At 40.9% G+C, this 19,703-nt stretch overlaps 2 protein-coding genes across 2 annotated transcripts; one reads left to right on the forward strand and one right to left on the reverse strand.

Annotated features, from left to right (window-relative positions):
- Positions 1 to 614: 614 nt before the first annotated feature.
- LOC115747720 (peroxidase 40) lies at positions 615 to 2,576 on the forward strand. The gene is made up of 4 exons (XM_030683983.2): positions 615 to 1,178; positions 1,274 to 1,465; positions 1,582 to 1,747; positions 1,980 to 2,576. Exons 1-4 carry the CDS (start codon positions 915 to 917, stop codon positions 2,381 to 2,383), a joined length of 1,026 nt encoding a protein of 341 aa, XP_030539843.1. The 5' UTR covers positions 615 to 914; the 3' UTR covers positions 2,384 to 2,576.
- Positions 2,577 to 2,660: 84 nt separating this feature from the next.
- On the reverse strand, positions 2,661 to 19,149 carry LOC115747718 (flowering time control protein FCA). The gene is made up of 21 exons (XM_048278000.1): positions 19,110 to 19,149; positions 17,215 to 17,272; positions 16,484 to 17,022; positions 15,844 to 15,914; positions 14,336 to 14,414; positions 11,296 to 11,378; positions 11,173 to 11,224; positions 10,454 to 10,521; positions 10,115 to 10,181; positions 9,562 to 9,641; positions 9,412 to 9,476; positions 8,293 to 8,358; positions 8,003 to 8,168; positions 6,702 to 6,785; positions 5,809 to 6,378; positions 5,168 to 5,371; positions 4,873 to 5,076; positions 4,749 to 4,787; positions 3,841 to 3,906; positions 3,719 to 3,764; positions 2,661 to 2,918 (listed from the first exon to the last, which is right to left on the reverse strand). Exons 1-21 carry the CDS (start codon positions 19,147 to 19,149, stop codon positions 2,911 to 2,913), a joined length of 2,655 nt encoding a protein of 884 aa, XP_048133957.1. The 3' UTR covers positions 2,661 to 2,910.
- Positions 19,150 to 19,703: the final 554 nt, after the last annotated feature.

The following is a 19,703-nucleotide window of genomic DNA, read 5'->3' on the forward strand; positions in this document are numbered from 1 at the left end:
TTTTTTGGTTAAGCCATACTTGACCTCGAACTGATAGGGACAATGCAACCCATGCGGCCTCAGTTTGCAATTATAGTGGCAGTGCCATTTAGGGGAACATGTGAAAGAATTGATTCAGAAACAAATTCGACAAGAAAAAGAGATAAGTGTACTACAAGTCCGAAAACTTGTCATAAAAGTGTAATTAAGTCATAAAACTCTTCCAAAAAGTGCAATGAAATCCTAAAAATTTTCCAAATAGTGTAATCAAATCCTAAAACTTTCCGAAGGTGTACTCAAGTCCTGGTACTTGTCACGAAAGTGCAAATATAATTCTAAAAAGTAAAAACTTTCGAAAAGTGTGATCAACAGAAAGAGTCGATTACATCGATTTGACAAATTTTAGGATTTGATTGCACTTTTCAAAAATATTAGGACTCAATTGAGCTTTTGTGACAGGTTTTAGAACTCCAACGAGCTCGTCCCTAGAAAAAAAAAAAACCTTTTGAAAACTACCACATGAGGAGCAGGTAATCGAAACTCAGAGGAACTTTCCTCGTCAACAAATCTGTCTGCAACCCAAGTTGAGACTTCAGTTACCCTTCAATGGCATGAACTCTCTCTCTCTCTCTCAAGAAGTTGGAGAAGAGACATGGCAAAGAGAGGTGGTGCAAGATGTAAGCAAGCACATGGCATTAGGTAACGTTGCTTAATACATCAGCAAAAACACTGGAGTCGCCGGCCGTTTCTTGGCATTTGACCGTGTCCATCAACCACTCTTCAGCGCCAAAACGGGCCTCATTTCGATTTCTTGGCCTCTATAAATGTGATGCTTTTGCTATCCAAATGATCCCACGCCCTCGCTCCTGTTGCATCCGCTCGTCCTGAAGGAAGGGACAAAGAACAAAAGGAAGGAAAAACTAAGCGGCTAGGCCATGAGAATGGTCTTGTGTTTGGCTCTTTTCTTGGCCATGCTCGAGCTAAGTGCGGTTGCCCTTTCGAAAGCACCCGCCATCGCCAGCTCGCAGGAAGAATGTGCAGATGATTACAATGCAAGCCCTTTGAGCACCGCTTTCTACGAGAACACGTGCCCCGAAGCGGAGGCGATCATCTTTTCGTGGGTTGACAGGGCCGTCTCCGAGGACCCGAGGATGGCCGCTTCGTTGCTGCGCCTTCATTTCCACGACTGCTTCGTCAATGTGTGTTTTTAAAATCGATATTGTTGCAGCTTTTCCTCTTTTTTGTTCTGTGACTTAAGTAACGAAAGGTTTTCTTGGATAATTTGTTGGCGCAGGGATGCGATGCTTCGGTGCTTTTGGACGACATTGAAGGTTTCGTCGGAGAGAAGACAGCAGGACCGAACTTGAATTCCTTGAGGGGGTTCGAAGTGATCGACGCTATAAAATCTGATCTCGAAACTGTTTGTCCTAGAACAGTTTCATGTGCCGATATCCTTGCAAGTGCTGCTAGAGACTCCGTTTTGCTGGTACGTTTTCAATCCGAGTGGCACATTTCGGCACTCCGTAGTTCATAGAATTTTCTGACTTTGCGAAGGATTTTTAGGATATGACCGTCTAGGCTAATTCTTAGAATGAATCGCAGTCGGGCGGGCCTGGATGGGACGTCCTGATGGGGCGGAGAGACAGCTTAGGCGCAAGCAAAGCCGTGGCAAACAACAACATTCCGGCACCGAATTCTACTGTGGAAATATTGGTTGCTAAGTTTCAGAATGTTGGTCTCACCCTCCGGGACATGGTTGCCCTATCTGGTATCTTCTTCTGTTTATCATCCGATCCCCGAGGTTTTGCACATCATGCTCTTCAAGCGCTGAAAAAATCCTCACCTATTGCACTGATCGTTTTCTGGGTTATCATTAGTCGTAAGTCGCAGAAGCAACGCCGTATCTCTCGTTTAGGAGCTCGAGCGATGACTCTTTTTCAGGTCTTCGTACATGCTAACAATACTGGAATTAGAGCTGATCGTTCGCAACTTTCACGCAGGTGCGCATACCATGGGAAAGGCTAGATGCCCGACATTTAGATCACGGCTCGTGGGCAGTGCCCACTTGACCGGTCCGAAGGTCAACCTGAACTTCCTCCAGTCACTGCAACAGCTTTGCTCGGGTCCCAATAGCAACTCGACTCTAGCAGATCTCGACCTGGCAACGCCTGCAACATTCGACAACCAATACTATGTGAACCTCATCTCAGGAGAGGGGCTGCTTCAGTCAGACCAGGTTCTTTTCGCCGGAGATGGCCCAACTAGGCAAATAGTGGAGTCTTATGCGGAGGACCCCATGACTTTCTTCGAGGATTTCAAGCGCTCGATGGTGAGAATGGGGAGCTTGGGGCTGCTCACGGGGAAACAGGGTGAAATCAGAAGAAATTGTAGGAGCGTCAACTGATGCTTAGTTTGAATAAAGGACGATCGGTCCACAAATCCTCGGCTAGGAAAGGAAAGAGCCGTTAGTAGAACGTTGGTTATTCTAAGACTATATGTCAATGCGGTCATGGCCTTGGACCAGAGGTTTGGTGCTGGAAAGAAACTGACACTCAGCTTACTATGAATTGAGTAGCTAACCAAGTTTCTCGGTTGAATTTGAATCTGACAGTGGTCTACATAACCTCGGGCGTATATTACTTAAAAGGTACGGTAAGGTACGGTAAAGCGCAAAGTTCATATCCTATGCAACAAAGAGGCCAATATTTGATTGAACTACGGAGTTAAATATGCAATTTACTACTACGGCACACAGGCTTCTCACCATAAGCCAGCGAAGCGAGAACCATAAAACGATATAGAAGGAAAAGATGCTACATCGGTAATTACAAATTGCTGGCTGATCTATCCTACCTTAAGAGGACACAAACATTTTGGCATTATACAGACTGCAACAATTTGCTGGGACCGCCTCACATTCTGCTGCTCCACTTAGGTACCTGCGGAAGCATGATATCCACATTGGTCAGCAACAGGCAACAAATCTCACGTCAAGCCTAATAAACACCGCCAGATTATACTAGCGCTGTTCCCTCATCTAAGGAGCTTTCTTTGGGTTCTCACGACCCACGTTACCCACCTCACTTGAGCCTTTGCATCATGTGTGGTTCTCACATGATATAACGGCTCACATGAAGAGTCGAATCATGTGAAGCAGGCTAACATCCAGCGGTACCCAATAATTTTCCCTCATCGACAGGGTGGCTGCAGTCCTCCCAAAATAACTAACACAAAATAATGAGATCTGGAAGTATCATCATTCCTACCAGATTACAGGTTCGTGCAATTGTTTATAAATGATTTTCCAGACTTTTCCAGGACTAGGAGGCTAGTAGTGCACTAATCTCCTTTCAGTCAATAGGACTAAAACAGAGGAAGGTACTCTGTAGGTTTACTAGAGCCAAAAATAATACTTTAATTGGAGCTTCACCGATTCTCAATTTACAACAAAAAATTTGCTCAGCCTTCATAAACTGCCCAGTTTCCAATTCCAAATAAAACTGAACAGGATAAAAGATGCCAAAGGCTTATCATGGCCGACAAAGCAGCTCATTGAGAACTGTACTTGCAGGTTAACATTTGACTCATAGAAACTGCAAAATCCTTCTTAATTTCCCTAGCTTCTAGAGTTTCTCTCAAAGAAAAGTGAGATTTTTTTTTATTTCACTAGTAGGCCTCGTTTATAAATTGCAAGAGTAAAATCAAAGGACACACGACCAAGAAAAGATATAATGACAACCTGTTGACTTATTCTTCAGCATCCATTGCTGAGCAGCCTGAAAACCCTGGCACAAATTGGCAAAAATAAGAGTTACTAATGGTAGTTAACTATAAGATGCGGATCTCATAAGAACCAGATACCTGCTGAAAGCGAGCTGGATCATTTACTGAATTAGCTGCCACTTGAAATTGTGAATAACCAAGTTCCTAAGCAGCCAAAATTTATAATAAGAACCACTGAGCAAGCCAACTGAATCGGCGCAGCACGCAACTCCAAGTGGAAAATTCTACAACAATTGCTAGGACAGAGACATCAACAATTGGATGTCCATTTCATTTGAGTTCTCATTTTAGCTCTAAAATTCCTCTTACCTCTCATTTCCTGCTTTATAAAGTGCATCAGTTGACTTCTATGAAAAGAGTAAAAAGTGCATATCTTATGTATCTTTCTTATGGCCACACAATACCGTATCATCTCAAGCATCTCTATGTGGTAAGTTTACTCAACATGTTCAAGCAGTCCTTTCTAGAGCTTTGATCAGCCTAAAATAATTATAGTTCAAAACCCAAAGAAGTGAAAAGAAAAACCTTTATCCGTTCAGCATATGCCAGTTTTCACAAATTTAGTTTCTTTTTTTTTTTGTCTCACAAGAACTACCAATTGCAAAACAAATTAGGTAAACAGAAACACAAGTAAACAGCTTAAATTGTTAAGGCACAAGACAAAAAAGATATGATAGAGTTGCCTAATTGTCAGAGAACAAGGATTGAATTAGTTGTTGATATGTATTTAATTACGTTTGCCATTTAAGAAAGAATGACGTTTTCCACTACCAGTTATACTTCAGTTTATTAGCAAAACCAAGAAAGCTATTCCCAAACATAAAACAGAAATCACTAAGCTGCGTATTGTAAACAACCATTACTGAAGTAATCATCAACCCTCAAATTGCGATCATCATTACACCAGCTTGCTCAGGCAGAACATCAAATATGGTATCATAGAAGTGTAACTGGAACACAACTTTCAAGAGAGGATTTATATCTACCTGAATACTCTGGTGACTTGGAAGCCCAGAAGCCTGATACTGCATATCCACACTAGAAAATCAGAAATAGAGAGCTAGATGATATGGGAATTTGCAAGTACGGAGAAGCCGAGATAACACTGACCGATGAAGACAATAGAGGCTGTTGTAACAGTTGCTGAGGTAGCTGTCCCTGAAGTTGAGATTGCTGCTGCGGCTGCTGTGTTTGCGCACCCTGCTGAGTAGGCAACAGTTGAGGGTGTTGGGCATGAGTTAGCTGAACTGATGATTTTGGTTGCTGTTGCTGCTGCTGCTGCCTAAATATTTTCAACTCCTCAGGCTCCAACCACTACAGCGAGTACGGTAACATCACTCATAAGTTGCAAACTAGCAGAAGATGATGACAGAACATGCATAAAAACACGAGAGCAAATACTCACCCTGCTTTCTCCAGTTACACTATTATAATAGTACTTAAATCCATCTGGGGATGTATGCTCTGTCCAAATACATTTTACAGGAGCAAGATTCGGAGTCGATACAGCTATCGCAGGTGCAACAGATGACGATGAAGGCACTTCTGCAGATGTTGTAGTTGTTGATATGCTTAACACTGGCTGCTGTACATTATTGTTCCACTGAGGCTGCAAAAAGACAAGGATATGCTCAGAGTTTGAAGGCACCCATAAGCATTTCCAAGCAACTGAAGATCAAGATAACTTTTTTTTTTTTTTAAAAATCAGAACAAAGCAGTTAGTAATGTTGAGATATAGTAAAACTCAAACTCTTGAACCTATACTGGGATTCAACAACAAAAAAGTTTTCCATTACAGCCGTTAGAAGTCCGGGTCAATGTGTAGCAACATCTTACGTCGAATCAATGCGACACTTAAATAAGTATCCTGTGTCAAACTGCAATCAAGAAACTTTTCTGGTTGGAGAAATCACTTCACAAGTAGCTTACCACATAAAAAAAGCAAAGCCTCTCCTGACATAGTTTCTTCATCAACATGGTTGATGTCCAAATACATTACCAGCTCCTAGCAAAAGCCAAAACTAAACTCTTCTAATCAGGTCATACCTGCTGATTTGTTGGCAGAGCTTGTTGTGGAACGGCATTTAGATTAAAAGGCTGCATCATCTGCAGTTGCTGTTGCAGCTGGGAAAAAGCGTGCTGAGATGATTGAAAACTAGCCTGCAAGGCCTGCGTCTGCTGTGACAACATCTGAGCCAATGTTGATGGGGAATGCTGAAATGACTGAAGCAAGTGCTGTTGACCAGGAGCAGGCACTTGCAGTTGATTGGTTGCAGTAGGCCGAGGTTGGGATAACAAATTCATATTTAAAGGGGCTTGTTGTGCTGTCACAGAGGAGGCAGTCTGCTGGGCACCAGAATGAGTAGCAGATAACTGCCCGCTTGAACCAACCAATGGCTGTGATGGCAGTGGTTGGCCGAAAGGTGTCGCGAGAGGAGGACTTTGCAGCTGGTTCAATTGCCCTAACATTGCATGGGAAGCTTGTGTCTGTGGATATGATGTCGAAGGTTGATTGTGTGATAGAGAAGGTAGTGACGGCTGAGGTGACTGAAGAGACTTTTGTAAAGGTGCTATTTGCTGACCCACAGATGGGAACTGTTGAAAAGGCTGAAAACTCTGCAAGAAAGAAGGAAAGAACCTTGAATCTAAATAAGAGTAAGGTGGCAAATCGGACACCAACCCATTTGTAAAAGGCATACACGACACAAAGCCGAGCACAAAATATAGGCAGCCTAAAATAACAAAACAAGACACACTTGTATCATGAAGTAAAACATTTTCATAGCAAGTCAATTTGTTTAACATATTACTTGATATTTATGATATTTTAATGCTAATACAAATTAGAAACACAATCATAAAACACTGACACCAATAGCCAGCTCCAATAAGGAGGGTAAAAACGAGGCAAATTGTTTTAGTCATTCTTCTTCCTATACCTGTTGTGCCATAGATGAGGACGGAGCCGCCGGTGAAGGAAGAAGACCATCTGTTGGCACGCTAGGACCCCCCCAGGGATTGTTCTAAGTACAAGGAAGCGGAGATTAAACCAAGTATAAAAAAAGTAAATACCCATGAACCACAAGTAAACAACTCATGCAAACTGTAAACAGATAATAGACAGGCCATCATTTGTAACTCCAGAACAAACCCTAATAGTTGCCTAAAAACAGTTCGCATCGGAGAGGTCTCAGCCGAAAAACTGCAAAAAATAAAGAATTTCTCGTAGTTCTTTGGGATCTACTACCCACTCCTTCGATAAGGTGCCATTTTGCATGCAAAGCAACCAAACACAAGCTACAATTTGCACCTGAAATTTTAGCTCGTCTTTGTCTTGAGTCTTGACAAGTAAATTTTTTAGCCTTTCTGGAAACTAAGAAATTTACTAACTGATTACCATTCGAGTTATCACCTCTTAGTGCTTTTCACATCCTATGATTTTCGTATTAGCTTAACTTGACATCAACCAAAAGTTTTCATGTAAACCAATCAAAGAACCATTTGAAGGAAGCAATAAAAATCTTCAATAACAAAGAGGATATACTGCAAACCTACGATATTTTTCTATCACCAGGAACATGTGTATCCTCCCAGCTGAACTCCACCAATTTCTGAAAATTCCTTTTATTCTTTTTTATGAGATCTCATCTGCTAGCTCTCTTTCGTCTTTAAGTTTAAAGGGCTAGAGGAAAGCCGTATTTTCATAAGAGAAGGAAGGAGATGAGCGACTTATAGAAAACTTGATCTATCTGACCTACCATTTGCCTTTCACCCATCTTGAATTCCACCTTCCTATTCAATAACTACAAATTCTGAAACCCGTCAACCTAGCTCCCGTCTACATTGCTGCTTACAACCTGCCATCCACCTAAATATGGCCAAAAGAAGGTAGTATACCACTTGCTGTTTCAAGATAGCTAAGCTAGATGCTAACTCGTTTGCCAATGCCTAGGTTCACACTTTAGATTAAGAGGAGCCATAAGGAGATGTTTCTCCCATTAAGAGATTCCATGAACACTCTTGACCTTGTCACGATCGAATAATCTCACCAATCTTTCAAATTAAGGTTAAAGAGATAATTAGCTAAATATCACCTCCATAGATAATGTCATCCGTTAAACTAAAGTAACTGATGATTCCCTAAAAGAGATTGAAAATGTAATGGGTGTGCTTTGAACTAGCATTCACAAGGACGGACAAAAGAGAAAAGTAGTTTTCACGAGATGAAAGACATTCTTACAGGATTTAGAGGCTTAGACACATCGCCAGACTTGGGAAATAACTGACCACCAAAATTGGGATGACCTGAAAATGACGATGGTCCTAGGTTCTGAGCATTAATTGGATTCCAGGCACTTGGCGCAATCTGATCACCCACAGTGTCATTAAAGTTGGGCGGCCCTCTGCTGAGAGCAAACACAGAGGTAGAGTTACACAAATTTGAAAATGAAGAAGAGGAGGAGGAGCAGGAGGAAGACACAAGTTATAATGCTGGACAATACAAGGGACAAAGAAGGGAGGAAACAACACCTTAGTTCTGGGGCCTGAAAATGAGGACCGAAACCTGGGCCTCCAAAAGCAGGACCACCTTTGGAACTAGTGTCAAAAGTGATCGAAACATCAGAAGAGAGTATAAACAGGGGGTTTACCTAACTATATCATCAACAAAAAATTGCAAGTAGAGCAATAAGGTAAACAATCATTCTAAGTAATGCCCAAAAAGAAAAGATCGATCAACAGGCAGATGTCAGAAGAAACTAAGGCTGTGTTTGATTCAGCTTTCCCGAGGGACTTTCGCCTCTAAAGTCCCTTGAGTGAAAAACTGGTCCATTTAGTAAGAATTTCTTGGAGAGTATTCAGTAAAAGCCAGCATTGGCAAAGCTGAAAGCTCAACGCTCAAGGCAAGTTGGGACCTGCCTTGGGATTTCAGCATTTTCAAAACGCAGCACTCAGGGTTAATGAACTTTTTTCTTCCAAGATTACCCTCACTGTTACTTTCTGTTCCACTCTTGCCCTCATAAAAAACTGTTCATCTTCTCCAACGTTGCAGAATTAGTTCACCAGTCAAGCTCTGCTGAGGATCATGCGAGGCTAGAAAATTGTTGCAAACGGTCGTCAAGCCTCGTCGACCTTCGCGGGTCTATTAGGCAAGATCCGGAGGGTCGCGGCTCAGGCGAGATATGGCGAGTCAAGGGTCGCCGAGGTTGACGGTCGCCATGTGGAGCATTGCCAAGGTCGAGGATTGCCCGGTCAAGAATCGCTCCACCCTTTTTGTCTGCATATCTATGTCGCTTGAGGGCCGCGATGGCCCTCTGCTTCCATGCAAGGTCAAGCGACCTCAGATCCCTCGACTGGGCTCGTGGCGGCACTCTGCTTCCACAATGGAGATGATGAACAGTAGGCCCTTTGATTTTCCCTTTTTATTCTTAATTTCAAAGCTACTCTGCAAAAAACTTGACCAAAAGTCACTAACCAAATGGTATTTCCTTTTACCAAATGCACATTAAGCCAAAGATCTTCGGGGAAATCAAAGTCATTTCCCCAGAGCTCTCCCAAACACAGCCTAAAGCCCCTTTCTGAAAAAGAGCAAAAGGAAAAAGAACAAAGAACAACACTGCTTGCCCAGAAGTACTAGAGCTTAATGGGAACCTTGTATCTCCAAGCCGAGGCCGCTTAGGATCAGCAAATCGAACAGTTAATGGCTGATCACAACCCTATGACCAGAGGAAAAAAAGATGAGAATATTAACAACTGGCAAGACTAGTCTAAACCATACTTGATATGATAAAGCATGCTTACTCTCATTGTATAGTTTCCATTCAAAGCATTTATAGCTGCCAATGCCATATCTCTGTGAGAGTACTTGACAAATCCACAACCTTCAGATTAAATGGTTATGTTGATAACTTCACAACAAAATAAAGCATCAAAAGAACAATTGAAACATGCTAGTTCCCACCCTTAGCGGGCACAAGTAACCATCTGGTTGTGATGCACAGTAATGAACCAGTTTTACAGCCTTCAGGCACTTTACAATCTTAAAAGATAATAAGTTTTGCTCATCAAATCTATATGCAAAACACTTGAAAAACCTACTATCTTACAATAAGAGAATGTTACTCTTGGATTCATTAAATAGATATCATACAGGATTCGTAAATGCCTAAGAAATAGCTGTAGTGCCATAAAGCAGATAGATTCTTTGGATCTACCATAATGATCTTTTTTCAATAAGTAGCATCATTAGCATCAAAGGGAGGATGTCCATGCAGCAGAAAGGCAGCCCAACTCAACTGAACATATCATGCCTGGCATATAGTCTTTCAAATCTAAAAGAAGATAATAGACGCACCACGACTCTGCTTCATTTCATCGCGCATGAGATAAACATCCTCAACTCGACCATATGGTGAGAAAATCTGGCAGGCATCACGCATAAGTAAGAAAAATCCAGTGGCTCCCATATTCAATATAAAGTGAAAGATATTAATGAAACAAAAGACAGTAGGCATATAGGAATAAAATCAAGCTTTCACGATATGCCTGTTCCTCCAAGCAACAGACTGCATTTCATTAGATTGCTATGGAAAAATTCTTTTTCTACAATTAAGCACCACCATAAAAAACAGGAGAAACAAAAAAGGTTGTCAATGTGATCTAAGCATTTAAAAGCTGAGTTGTATTCACGTACTTCCTCCACTTCTTTTACAGTGGCTTGTTTGTTTAGAGAACCCACGAACAGCTTGTACTCAAAAGCACCTATTACAGAAGAGAGCCTCATCAAGACCAGCAACAACAAATGCTTCCAGATAAATAGGACCTCACATATCACTAATATCATCATTATGGCAACACTATTAATAGAATGCCAACACGCCCATGTTCAATTCTAGAATGTGTCCCTCACTCTTCTTGATGATTCACAACAGCAGCCCACAAACTAATGAGCATTCTTTATCCGTGATTTAAATTGGTAGAACTATAGGTCACCTATCACATTTAGTGTAAATAGAAATGTGGGATCAGTAGTCCAACATGAGAATCAGATCATAATTTACCAAACAGGTCTTGTATGTACCTTATTTTGCGCAACTATAGAAGTGCCAACAGTGGTTTGCCTTGTCTAGGGAGTAAAAATCAAGGAACAAATGTTGCTCCGAGTTTCTGACAGGTAGCTGCCCAACTGCAAGACATTACTAAACCCGACCTAGTTATGGTCACTTTTAAAAAGATTTTGACTGCTTTAACCGCGAAACAAACCCTAAGTCAATTCTTACAAGTAGATCCCTCACGTGAATACGTTAACTTGACACCCTTCTGGACTACCAATCTCTTATACTATAAAGTTGTTCACTAATATCTGAAAGCAAGATTAGTCACGTATAAACTTGAAGATCAAAGAAAAAATACCAAGTCGTTCTCGTTCCCCATCAGCATATCTAACTTGAACCGGACCAACTCCCTGAAAAAACATATAGAGAGGTTCATTAGACCCCCATTCATTAGAGATTAGGCAACAGAAAAAATACTCACCCCGGGAAGAGTGTATTGATTGTGCAAAGCTCTAATGGCCCTGTCAGCTTCCTCAGAGGTTGCATACTTGATAAAACAACATCCTGCATGAGCAAAAAGATTATATCCTGACAATGAAATTACCCCTCCACCAATTGCAGGCGCATTTGGCACCAATATATTCGGCAATACATTCCAGTGAGAAAATCAATTTCCCATTATATCCTTCACTAAAATAAATAAAAAATAAGTAGTTGACAAGAAACAAAGCAAACCCTAAAGAGTAGAATTATTTGCATAATTAGGTTGCTTGAGCTAAATATAAGAGAACTGCAAACCACTCCAGCAATCATTAAAGCTGCTAGATAAGTACACATAAGCATATCCAGTGATGCGTCCCATAAATATGAAAGACGCAAAAGACAATATACAACCAGGAAGCCATAAACCTAAATATCTTTAAAGGAGATCAATGCTACTGCTTTTATCCACATCAAAAACAGTGCTGAATTAATTGACACCATTTCACGAGAATAAAGTTGTGAAAGCATGTATTTCAAAAAATCCAAATATCGATCTTAGTTGTTAGCTCTAAGAGCAGCTTGACTTCAATGCGCCAATGTCAGTAGAGATGTCGTTTTCCTTCTCGAACAAAAATACTAAGAAAATAAAGGAATAAAGAAGCAACACATAACCTAAATTCAGGTTTATACCCTTGATTCCACAACCTAGAATCACGCCATAACCGTAGCTCCATGAAGATACAACATGTTGCTTACGAATATGACGCTAAATCAATGAATGTAGTGATGTCCAATTGAGCCATATAATTGTAAAGGATCACATCTACTCCAAAAAAAAATAAAAAATAGCCTGTGACTTGAAATTGCATGTCCAATCATTCTACAGCGCATTGTTGTAATCACCTCTTGGAGATGATGAACAAGGCAAAGAGATCCATTCATGATCCAAACAAACAAGTGTGATATTCATTGCCAACTCTCTGGAAATAGAAAAGAGCAAGGAGTTCCAAGCCAAGCAAGGCCTTGAGAAAAATCAGGACGCAATCCTAAGGGCAAGCAAATGCCATTGGGAGAACATTTAGGGCTGTAAACCCAGGATTTGCAATGATACCAAACTATAACTAACGATCATACGAAACAAATAAGCAAATTTAGTTAATGCCTCCAGCAAAAGCGATACATGAACTTCCATGACTTTGGAAGTTGCAAATCAAGGCCTCCTCAATTTCGCCGTAACAACACAGAATATTCACTCGAATAGGAAAGAACCATCATGCAAACAGCACAAGGTGCTGTCGAAGTCACTGCTCGTGATACCGGCAATGACGCACCTCCTATTATCTTAACCACATCTGATGACTAAAGGTACTTGAAACAAATTGACTGCCAAAACCATGTACTAGGAGTCAGTTTCTACTTGCCAGTCATAAAACTAGCCTTCTATGTTTATAAGGATCCAAAACTCTCCCACTTTCAGGTTCCTGTGCCATTTATACGCAACACAAACCAGCGCATCTATCCAGAAGATTGATGAGCATATAACAGAAAGACTTAACCAACAACAACAATTACATTTGATTGCACAACTCACTATAGCGAGCTATATCACTTAGCGTATGATCAAAGTACTATCCATTCGACTTGGTTTCACAGAATCATGGAGCCAGGGACATGAAAGTGATTTAAGCTGGTTCTTTAACTGGAGCACAAAACTTTGGTCCAGTGAGAAGCGAAGAACAAACGAGATAACAAGAAAACTGATGGTCAACAAGACCGCTCACTTTATATATTCACTACAAAACACCATGATGATGTGTTTAGGCTATAATATAGCTCCATATCTCGCGTACAAACCTAAGAAACCAAACCAAGGACAATACAAGTGCATAAGCTGGAAACCGCAGTTCCACCATTACACCATCACGCCAAACCAATCACACCAGAAAACACTCTCAGAGAAGCTTTCTTAATATCCTTACAAGGAAAGCTATCACATCACCTTGTAGGAGTTGCACCTGGAATATATATTTTCAATCATCGATACTGACAAATGCATCTAGAACTGATTAACATATCGCAAATGCAAAAAGGAAATCAAGAAAAGGTCAAGCCTCGGTTCAAACAACCATCAACTACTCAGTACGACAGGAGTTGTTTGGATCCAGACATGTCGATTGAGAATGAAGAAGCGATAGATTACTTATTCATTTGACTGTCGATCAGCAATCCAAAAAATACAGTAGACAACTCAACTTTCCACACAAACAATAGCGCTCCAAATAATTTCACCCATGCCACACATTATGTCAGAAGCCTCAGGTCTGAAATGTACTATCACATAATCACATAATTCCCTCCCAACACCATGTGATCGAAACTGTTATCACAGGATATAATCCTGTAACACCATGGTAAAAGGACAGACATCTAACAAATCACCTGCTTACATACAGTTCATGAGACCACAACTAAAACACATTTCACCTCCCATGTAGTCATTCATAACATTCATAACACAGAAAGTCCACCATTACGTTATCTCATCCAATCACGTAACAAGGAATGACCATTCCAACTCATTTGAAATGGATAGTACCAAACTTCCCAATGAAAACTCAGGTTACTCATACACTTAAATTTATTAGCATCTGGTCATCAGTAATACTCAATTGTCACTGTTTGTACAATTTGACACAACCACTGAAAATCCTAAAGAGCTACAGCAAGGAAAAAGACCATCCTATTTAAAAAGAAAGAGAAACTCGGTGGTCAAGTCCCCATCGCTGCAGCCTCAGCTAATAGAGCAGAAGTTGTCTCCCACTTCCAACAGCTATACATATATTGATTCATACTCTTTACTCTTCGTGTTTGATAACAGACATATAAAGGCGTTCTCAACCAAAACCAAAAGCCCGTAACGTCTTGCAAAAACAAACTGAGAAGAAAGATGAGCTCACGGATGCTCCCATCAGCCTCTCAATGGATCTGGAAAGAGATGGGAATGCTCACGATCATTTTACTAAAATAGCACCTAGTACCTTGCTGTAGTCCTGTTCTCTTGTCCTTAATCATGGCAACTTCTATTACGTTTCCATGTTCTTCAAACAATGGGCGAATCTGGTATTAAATAAGCAACATTTAGTGCAAAAAGGAAATAAAAAGCACAAACACGGAAAAATGCAAGAGAGATCGCAGTTCTTTAATAAAGCTGGAATCATCACAAGCATGTTAATGCCATAAATACACAAATAGCAATTAAATTTTGGGGATGAAGATGATGATCCAAGATTTCATCTACTAAATTGACATATTTTCAAACAACTGGTCTCTCAAGGAGGGTTGACAGTAAAACAGTTGGTATCTTTTAATAAACTTCCGCTTGGAAGACAGTTGTGGAGGTTCGACGTGGAGAAAGATGATCGCAGACGTGGAGTTCGATCACGGATGAGGGTAGTTACTGTGAATTTAGGGTTGGAGACGCAAATTGGATAACTATGTCAAGAAATTAAGGTGCACATGCGGGTAGGGATTTGGAAGCACATACAACAGCAATGTGGTGCTTCAAAAGTAGAAATTCCATTTGAGTGGGAAATGGTCGGAAAGCTTTGTTGTGGGATGATTGATAATGCAGAGACATCGCCTAAGAAAATGTGTTTCTTGATTTGTTTGTATTAGCAAGGAATAGAGAGTTAAGGTGGCTAACTATTGGAAGGCTAACAATGGAGAAGTAGGCGAGGGAGATTGGTATTTTACATATGGCTCAAGAGTAACCTATAAGTATGATACAACTTTCCCACTATACCAAAAGTGAAGAGTATATAACCACTTATCTCTAAAGACGTCTCAAGAAAATTTTCCTCCTAGAAGAAATCTTGTTTTTCTCTTTCCAAATGAGCCAAAAAACAAGGATTCTTCTCATCGTCCTTCTGACTCTATTTTGTCAAGTTGTACTGCTCTATTACCATCTCTACTCAACTGTAGGTACAATAGAACACTCTCACCCCTCAGAATATTCTTCTGACAGCTACTTTTTTCTTTTGGAAAGCAGCTATGGGATAGATTCGCTTTGAATAGTCTTCAGAGAAAGGGAACACGCCACTGCTAAGATTTTTTGGTGCAAGAATACAAGAGAGTGTGTGGCTCACTTATTATTACATTGCACTTTGACCGTGCAAATTTGGACTACAGGCTACAGCATCTGCAGTTTTAGGAATAAGGTGGGTTACATCAGGCATACAACGCGAACTTTGGGCTTGAATAGGTGCCATTAGTTATATGTCTGGGAAAGAACAAGATATTAAGAGATGATTCACCTCCTAATCCTCTTGGGCTTCTTTTGGAAATAATCTATTATACAACCATCACTTTTGGTATAGCAGAATAGTTCAATTACATACAGCCAGTTTTGTTTTATCATTAACAAAAGAAAGAGCTTATTTGTAAAAGCACTACCAAACCAAGTGCATGTATGCTGTAATCCGCCAATTTTTCCAAAACTCAATTGAAGTGGCATCTTATAGAACAAGTCGTCAAGGTGTGGACTTACATCTTCCTCAGTGGCACTCCTTGGAACTGATCCAACAAAAAGTTTAGCAAAAGCAGCTCCATCGAAATGATCTAACCAAAAGAGGGGAAAAGGGTCAATCCACGAGAGCATTATGAAATGCCACATAAGGACATTCAAATAATATGTTTAGGTTTGTCTGAAAGGTTGCAAAAAAACATAACCTAAAAGAATGGAAAACGTAACACAAAGGTATAAGAAAGAATCAACAAATGATCCTGCAAGTCACATGCATCACCACAACAGTCAAATAAGAAAAATAATGCCTTTGATTGATTGATCTGCTCCGGTTCTCTTAGGGTTTCAACTGAACTCATACATCCCAACTTTTTATTTCCCTTTGGCGTGCTTAACAGATAGTGCTTGGCCCATGGCAATAATTCCAAAAATGAGAGGGATCAGAGATCGCTAAGCAGACCGGCAACAGGTGAAGCTGACCAGGTTACTTCAAATTAACTTTGTGATGCAGCTTGAAACGATTTCCTTGTTCAAGATTAAAAGAAAAAAAATAAAATAAAATAAAAAGGAAGCGCCCCTAATCAAGAGCGTCCCATTCCTGAAGCTAGAACTCGCAATCCACCACCAAAAAAATTCACACCGAAGCTCAGCTTTCAAAACACACCTGGATTGGGAGATCCTCCTCCCCTGCCAGAAAACCCCCGCTTCTGTCCAGCGAGAGTAGGAGGTGGTGGCGGCGCATCATAGCCCTGCCCGAACCCTCTCCCGCCGCCGCCGCCGCCTCCGGCGCCTCTGTACCCGTCATCGCCGCCGCCTCGGCCCCCGGCGGGCCGGAATCCGCCGGGACCATGGCGGGGCGGGCTGTCAAAGGGGCGGCGGCCACCTCCTCCTCCTCCTCCGCCGCCACGGAAGTTTCCGGGGCTACGGCGGCCGCGGTGGCTGTTCACGGGCGCATCGGAGAAGCGGGACGGGCCTCTGGATTGGCGGTAGCCGGGGGCGTCCTGGCTGTTGCCGTTGTTGCCATAGCGGTCTCCTCTGTGTCTATCCAGCTTGACTATTGCTCTACTCCGAGGTACAGAGGACGAAACCCTAAAACCTGGAGCTTGAATCTTCGATGGTGGAGGCGAAAGAGAGCAGTCAAGAGTGAAAGCTGCTCGATGAAGACAGAGAAAGAGAGAGACGGCGGTGGAGTTCCGGTCAACGCTAAGCAAAGTCGCGATTGTTTTTGGGGGTGTTGGAGAGAAGCCGGCCGGGCTTTTGCGGGCTTGTCAATTGACGGGCTGAACATGGGCCGACCGGGGCAGGCCCTCCCCTGACAAATTGATCCTTGGGCCGACCCAAATGGAAATGGCCCGGATTGGAATTGAACTGGTTCGGGCCGAAGCCCAAACTTACCCAATCCTTATGCCATCATCTCTTTTCACTCCAATGCCACTTTCCCTCCTATCTTGTCCTGAAAATTAGCAAGTGCTCGTCAGGAAAAGAAGAAATAGTAGACTTGAAAATTTATCGGTACATAGACAAAGTCTAGTCTTCGCCCAATATCTTCCTTGCTACACTCAAAGGTTCCTCTGGACACCATCACAAGATCTCTGGGAAAAAGATGCAAATGAAACAGATTATGTCAGAGAATCATTTCTAGAATCATGTAGCATGCACAATGATAGCACAGTTAGACTAACTTCAAATTTTTAACATAGTCTTTTGAGACATGGTGTTTAGGTTTGGCTAAGCGGTGATTTTCTCATGCATCTTCCAAGTGTTTGGAAAGCTGCAACCATCCAAAAGTATTCTGACTATAGGGTCATAAAGAGAAGAGTTAAAGCAGCGCTAAATCATGCTTCCATCAACCAACTTAAGCTTTGAGATGAATTGACATCGACCAAAAAATATCGGTGGTATCATATCGCTACGGCGATTGCTGACGCGACACGCATTTACCTAGTCAGATCAGGTTACCAATCAACTCGTAGTAGGTAATTTGGAATTAAATGGAAAGGAAGTAGTGTTTGTCAATCGATGGCCGGCTAAAAAAATTCCACAAATTAATGACATCAGCAGCTTTAATAGATGCTTGCAAAATTGAAATGGCCCACCAATCCATTTGTTCAACTTTCTCCACCCTTTGACGTTTCGTTGCAACTCTTTGTCCTTTCATTCTAACTTTTCCCTGTTTTTCGAAGGAGAAATCTCTATTAGAGAGGAGCCATGAAAAACTACTACCCCGATAGGCTTCACAAGGATCGCCATGAAAGCACCATCCTCATTATCTTCACCTCTCCTCGTTTGACAAGATTTATATCACATAGGCTCGAAGGTAGCAAAAAGAAAATATTTCAAATTCTATTTCCACTTCTAAGGTGGTCACTTCTAATAAGGCGAGAAGCATTTGTTATTGATAATTTTTCGGAAAAATTCTCTAAAGATGAATAATGCGTATATATTCGCATTCACAGCATTTGATGGTTATCGGCAAAAAGTCTCCCTTCATAGTAAACATAACTTAGGTGTTGACTCCCATAACATTTTAGCCCATTGTGAAGAAGAGAGGTGCACGACCACTCAAGTGCTCTTGCTCATTAGTGGATGCTTTTAAATTTTTTTTGGGGACATTTTTTTTTTCTTATAGTTGGTGATGACTGATGATGGTGGTGGTGCATCCTTCCTAACTTACATTTCCTCTCATGTGCCGGAGATTATGTCTAATCCCCCTGTAGCTAACTCGACATGTTCTTGGTATAACTAGGTATGACTTCATTTATAAAAAAATTAAATTAAATTAATGTTCGCTTTATCTTTCTACTTTAAATGATTGGATTTTATAAATAAATAAAATCAGAGGCTCCGAAAGATTTTAACATCGCGCATAACATTGGTAAATAATTTTAATTCATCAATGATGGCGTGTCGATATATTGTGATGATCTGACTTATATTAACTGGTTCGGGGGAAATTGTCCTAAAAGTCCTAAACCTATTGTGTTTTGTCAATTCAGTCACAAACTTTTTAATTATTCCAATTAAATCCTAAACTTTTTCACGTTTTGCAAATTGAGTCTATCTAGCCAATTTTGGTCGCTAACATAGACACCGACCCTCCTATGTGGCGCGATTGACGCCGATATGGACAATATCTAAAAATATTTTAATATTTTTTTAAACTTTTTATTTTGTTTTTACTTTTTTCTTTCTCTTTTTTTTTTTTTTTAACTTCCCTTCTTCCTTCAGTCGATCGATGGGCTTTGGCGATTGGTCAGAGGTGAGGGCCGGTGATGTCAATCTAGCCTTACCTTTGGAAAAGTCGATCGCACCAGTGGCCAGCAAGTGCATGCCTCACTAAAACCAGCAACCCTAACCATAGGGAGGCTGACCTCGCCTAGCAATGGTGAGGGCGAGCCTCGCCGGTGGCTATGTGAGGTCGAACCTCGCCATCGATGAGCCTCGACGATTGGTTAGAGGACGAAGGGAAGAAAAAGAAGAAGAAAGAAACAAAAAAAAAATGAAAAAGAAAGAAAAAATAGATAAATAATAAAAAAATTGAAAAAAATTATCAATGTTAACACCTACTGAGCCACGTAGGACAATCATCATTCGCGTCAACAATTTCCGGCCAAATTTAGCCGCATATACTCAATTGAAAGAACGTGAAATGTTTATAACTCAATTGGCACAAATAAAATGTTTAAGACTAAATTATAGGTTTAAGATTTTTTGGACAATTTTTCCGATGAGTTCTTGCATGTCTAAACTGTGGGGGAAATTATAAAAAAAAAAGTCATAAACCTATCGCATTTTTGCCAATTTAGTCTTAAATTTTTTAATTTTGTCAATTTAGTGCAAAACCTTTTTTTGTGCTAATTTAGTCTTAAATATTTTGCGTTTGT

Source organism: Rhodamnia argentea, chromosome 1, assembly GCF_020921035.1.
Source record: "Rhodamnia argentea isolate NSW1041297 chromosome 1, ASM2092103v1, whole genome shotgun sequence".
NCBI lineage: Eukaryota > Viridiplantae > Streptophyta > Magnoliopsida > Myrtales > Myrtaceae > Rhodamnia > Rhodamnia argentea.

What these genes read in the sequence shown, in the direction of transcription:
- LOC115747720 (XM_030683983.2), top strand. Translation starts at nt 915, where the DNA reads ATGAGAATGGTCTTGTGTTTGGCTCTTTTCTTGGCCATGCTCGAGCTA. An exon ending in TCCACGACTGCTTCGTCAAT is followed by an intron (nt 1,179 to 1,273) that starts GTGTGTTTTTAA and finishes TTGTTGGCGCAG; the next exon opens with GGATGCGATGCTTCGGTGCT. An exon ending in CTAGAGACTCCGTTTTGCTG is followed by an intron (nt 1,466 to 1,581) that starts GTACGTTTTCAA and finishes AATGAATCGCAG; the next exon opens with TCGGGCGGGCCTGGATGGGA.
- LOC115747718 (XM_048278000.1), bottom strand. Translation starts at nt 19,149, where the DNA reads ATGCACTTGCTGGCCACTGGTGCGATCGACTTTTCCAAAG. An exon ending in GGAGTGCCACTGAGGAAGAT is followed by an intron (nt 14,415 to 15,843) that starts GTAAGTCCACAC and finishes ATTTAATACCAG; the next exon opens with ATTCGCCCATTGTTTGAAGA. An exon ending in CTGTAAAAGAAGTGGAGGAA is followed by an intron (nt 10,182 to 10,453) that starts GTACGTGAATAC and finishes GATGCCTGCCAG; the next exon opens with ATTTTCTCACCATATGGTCG.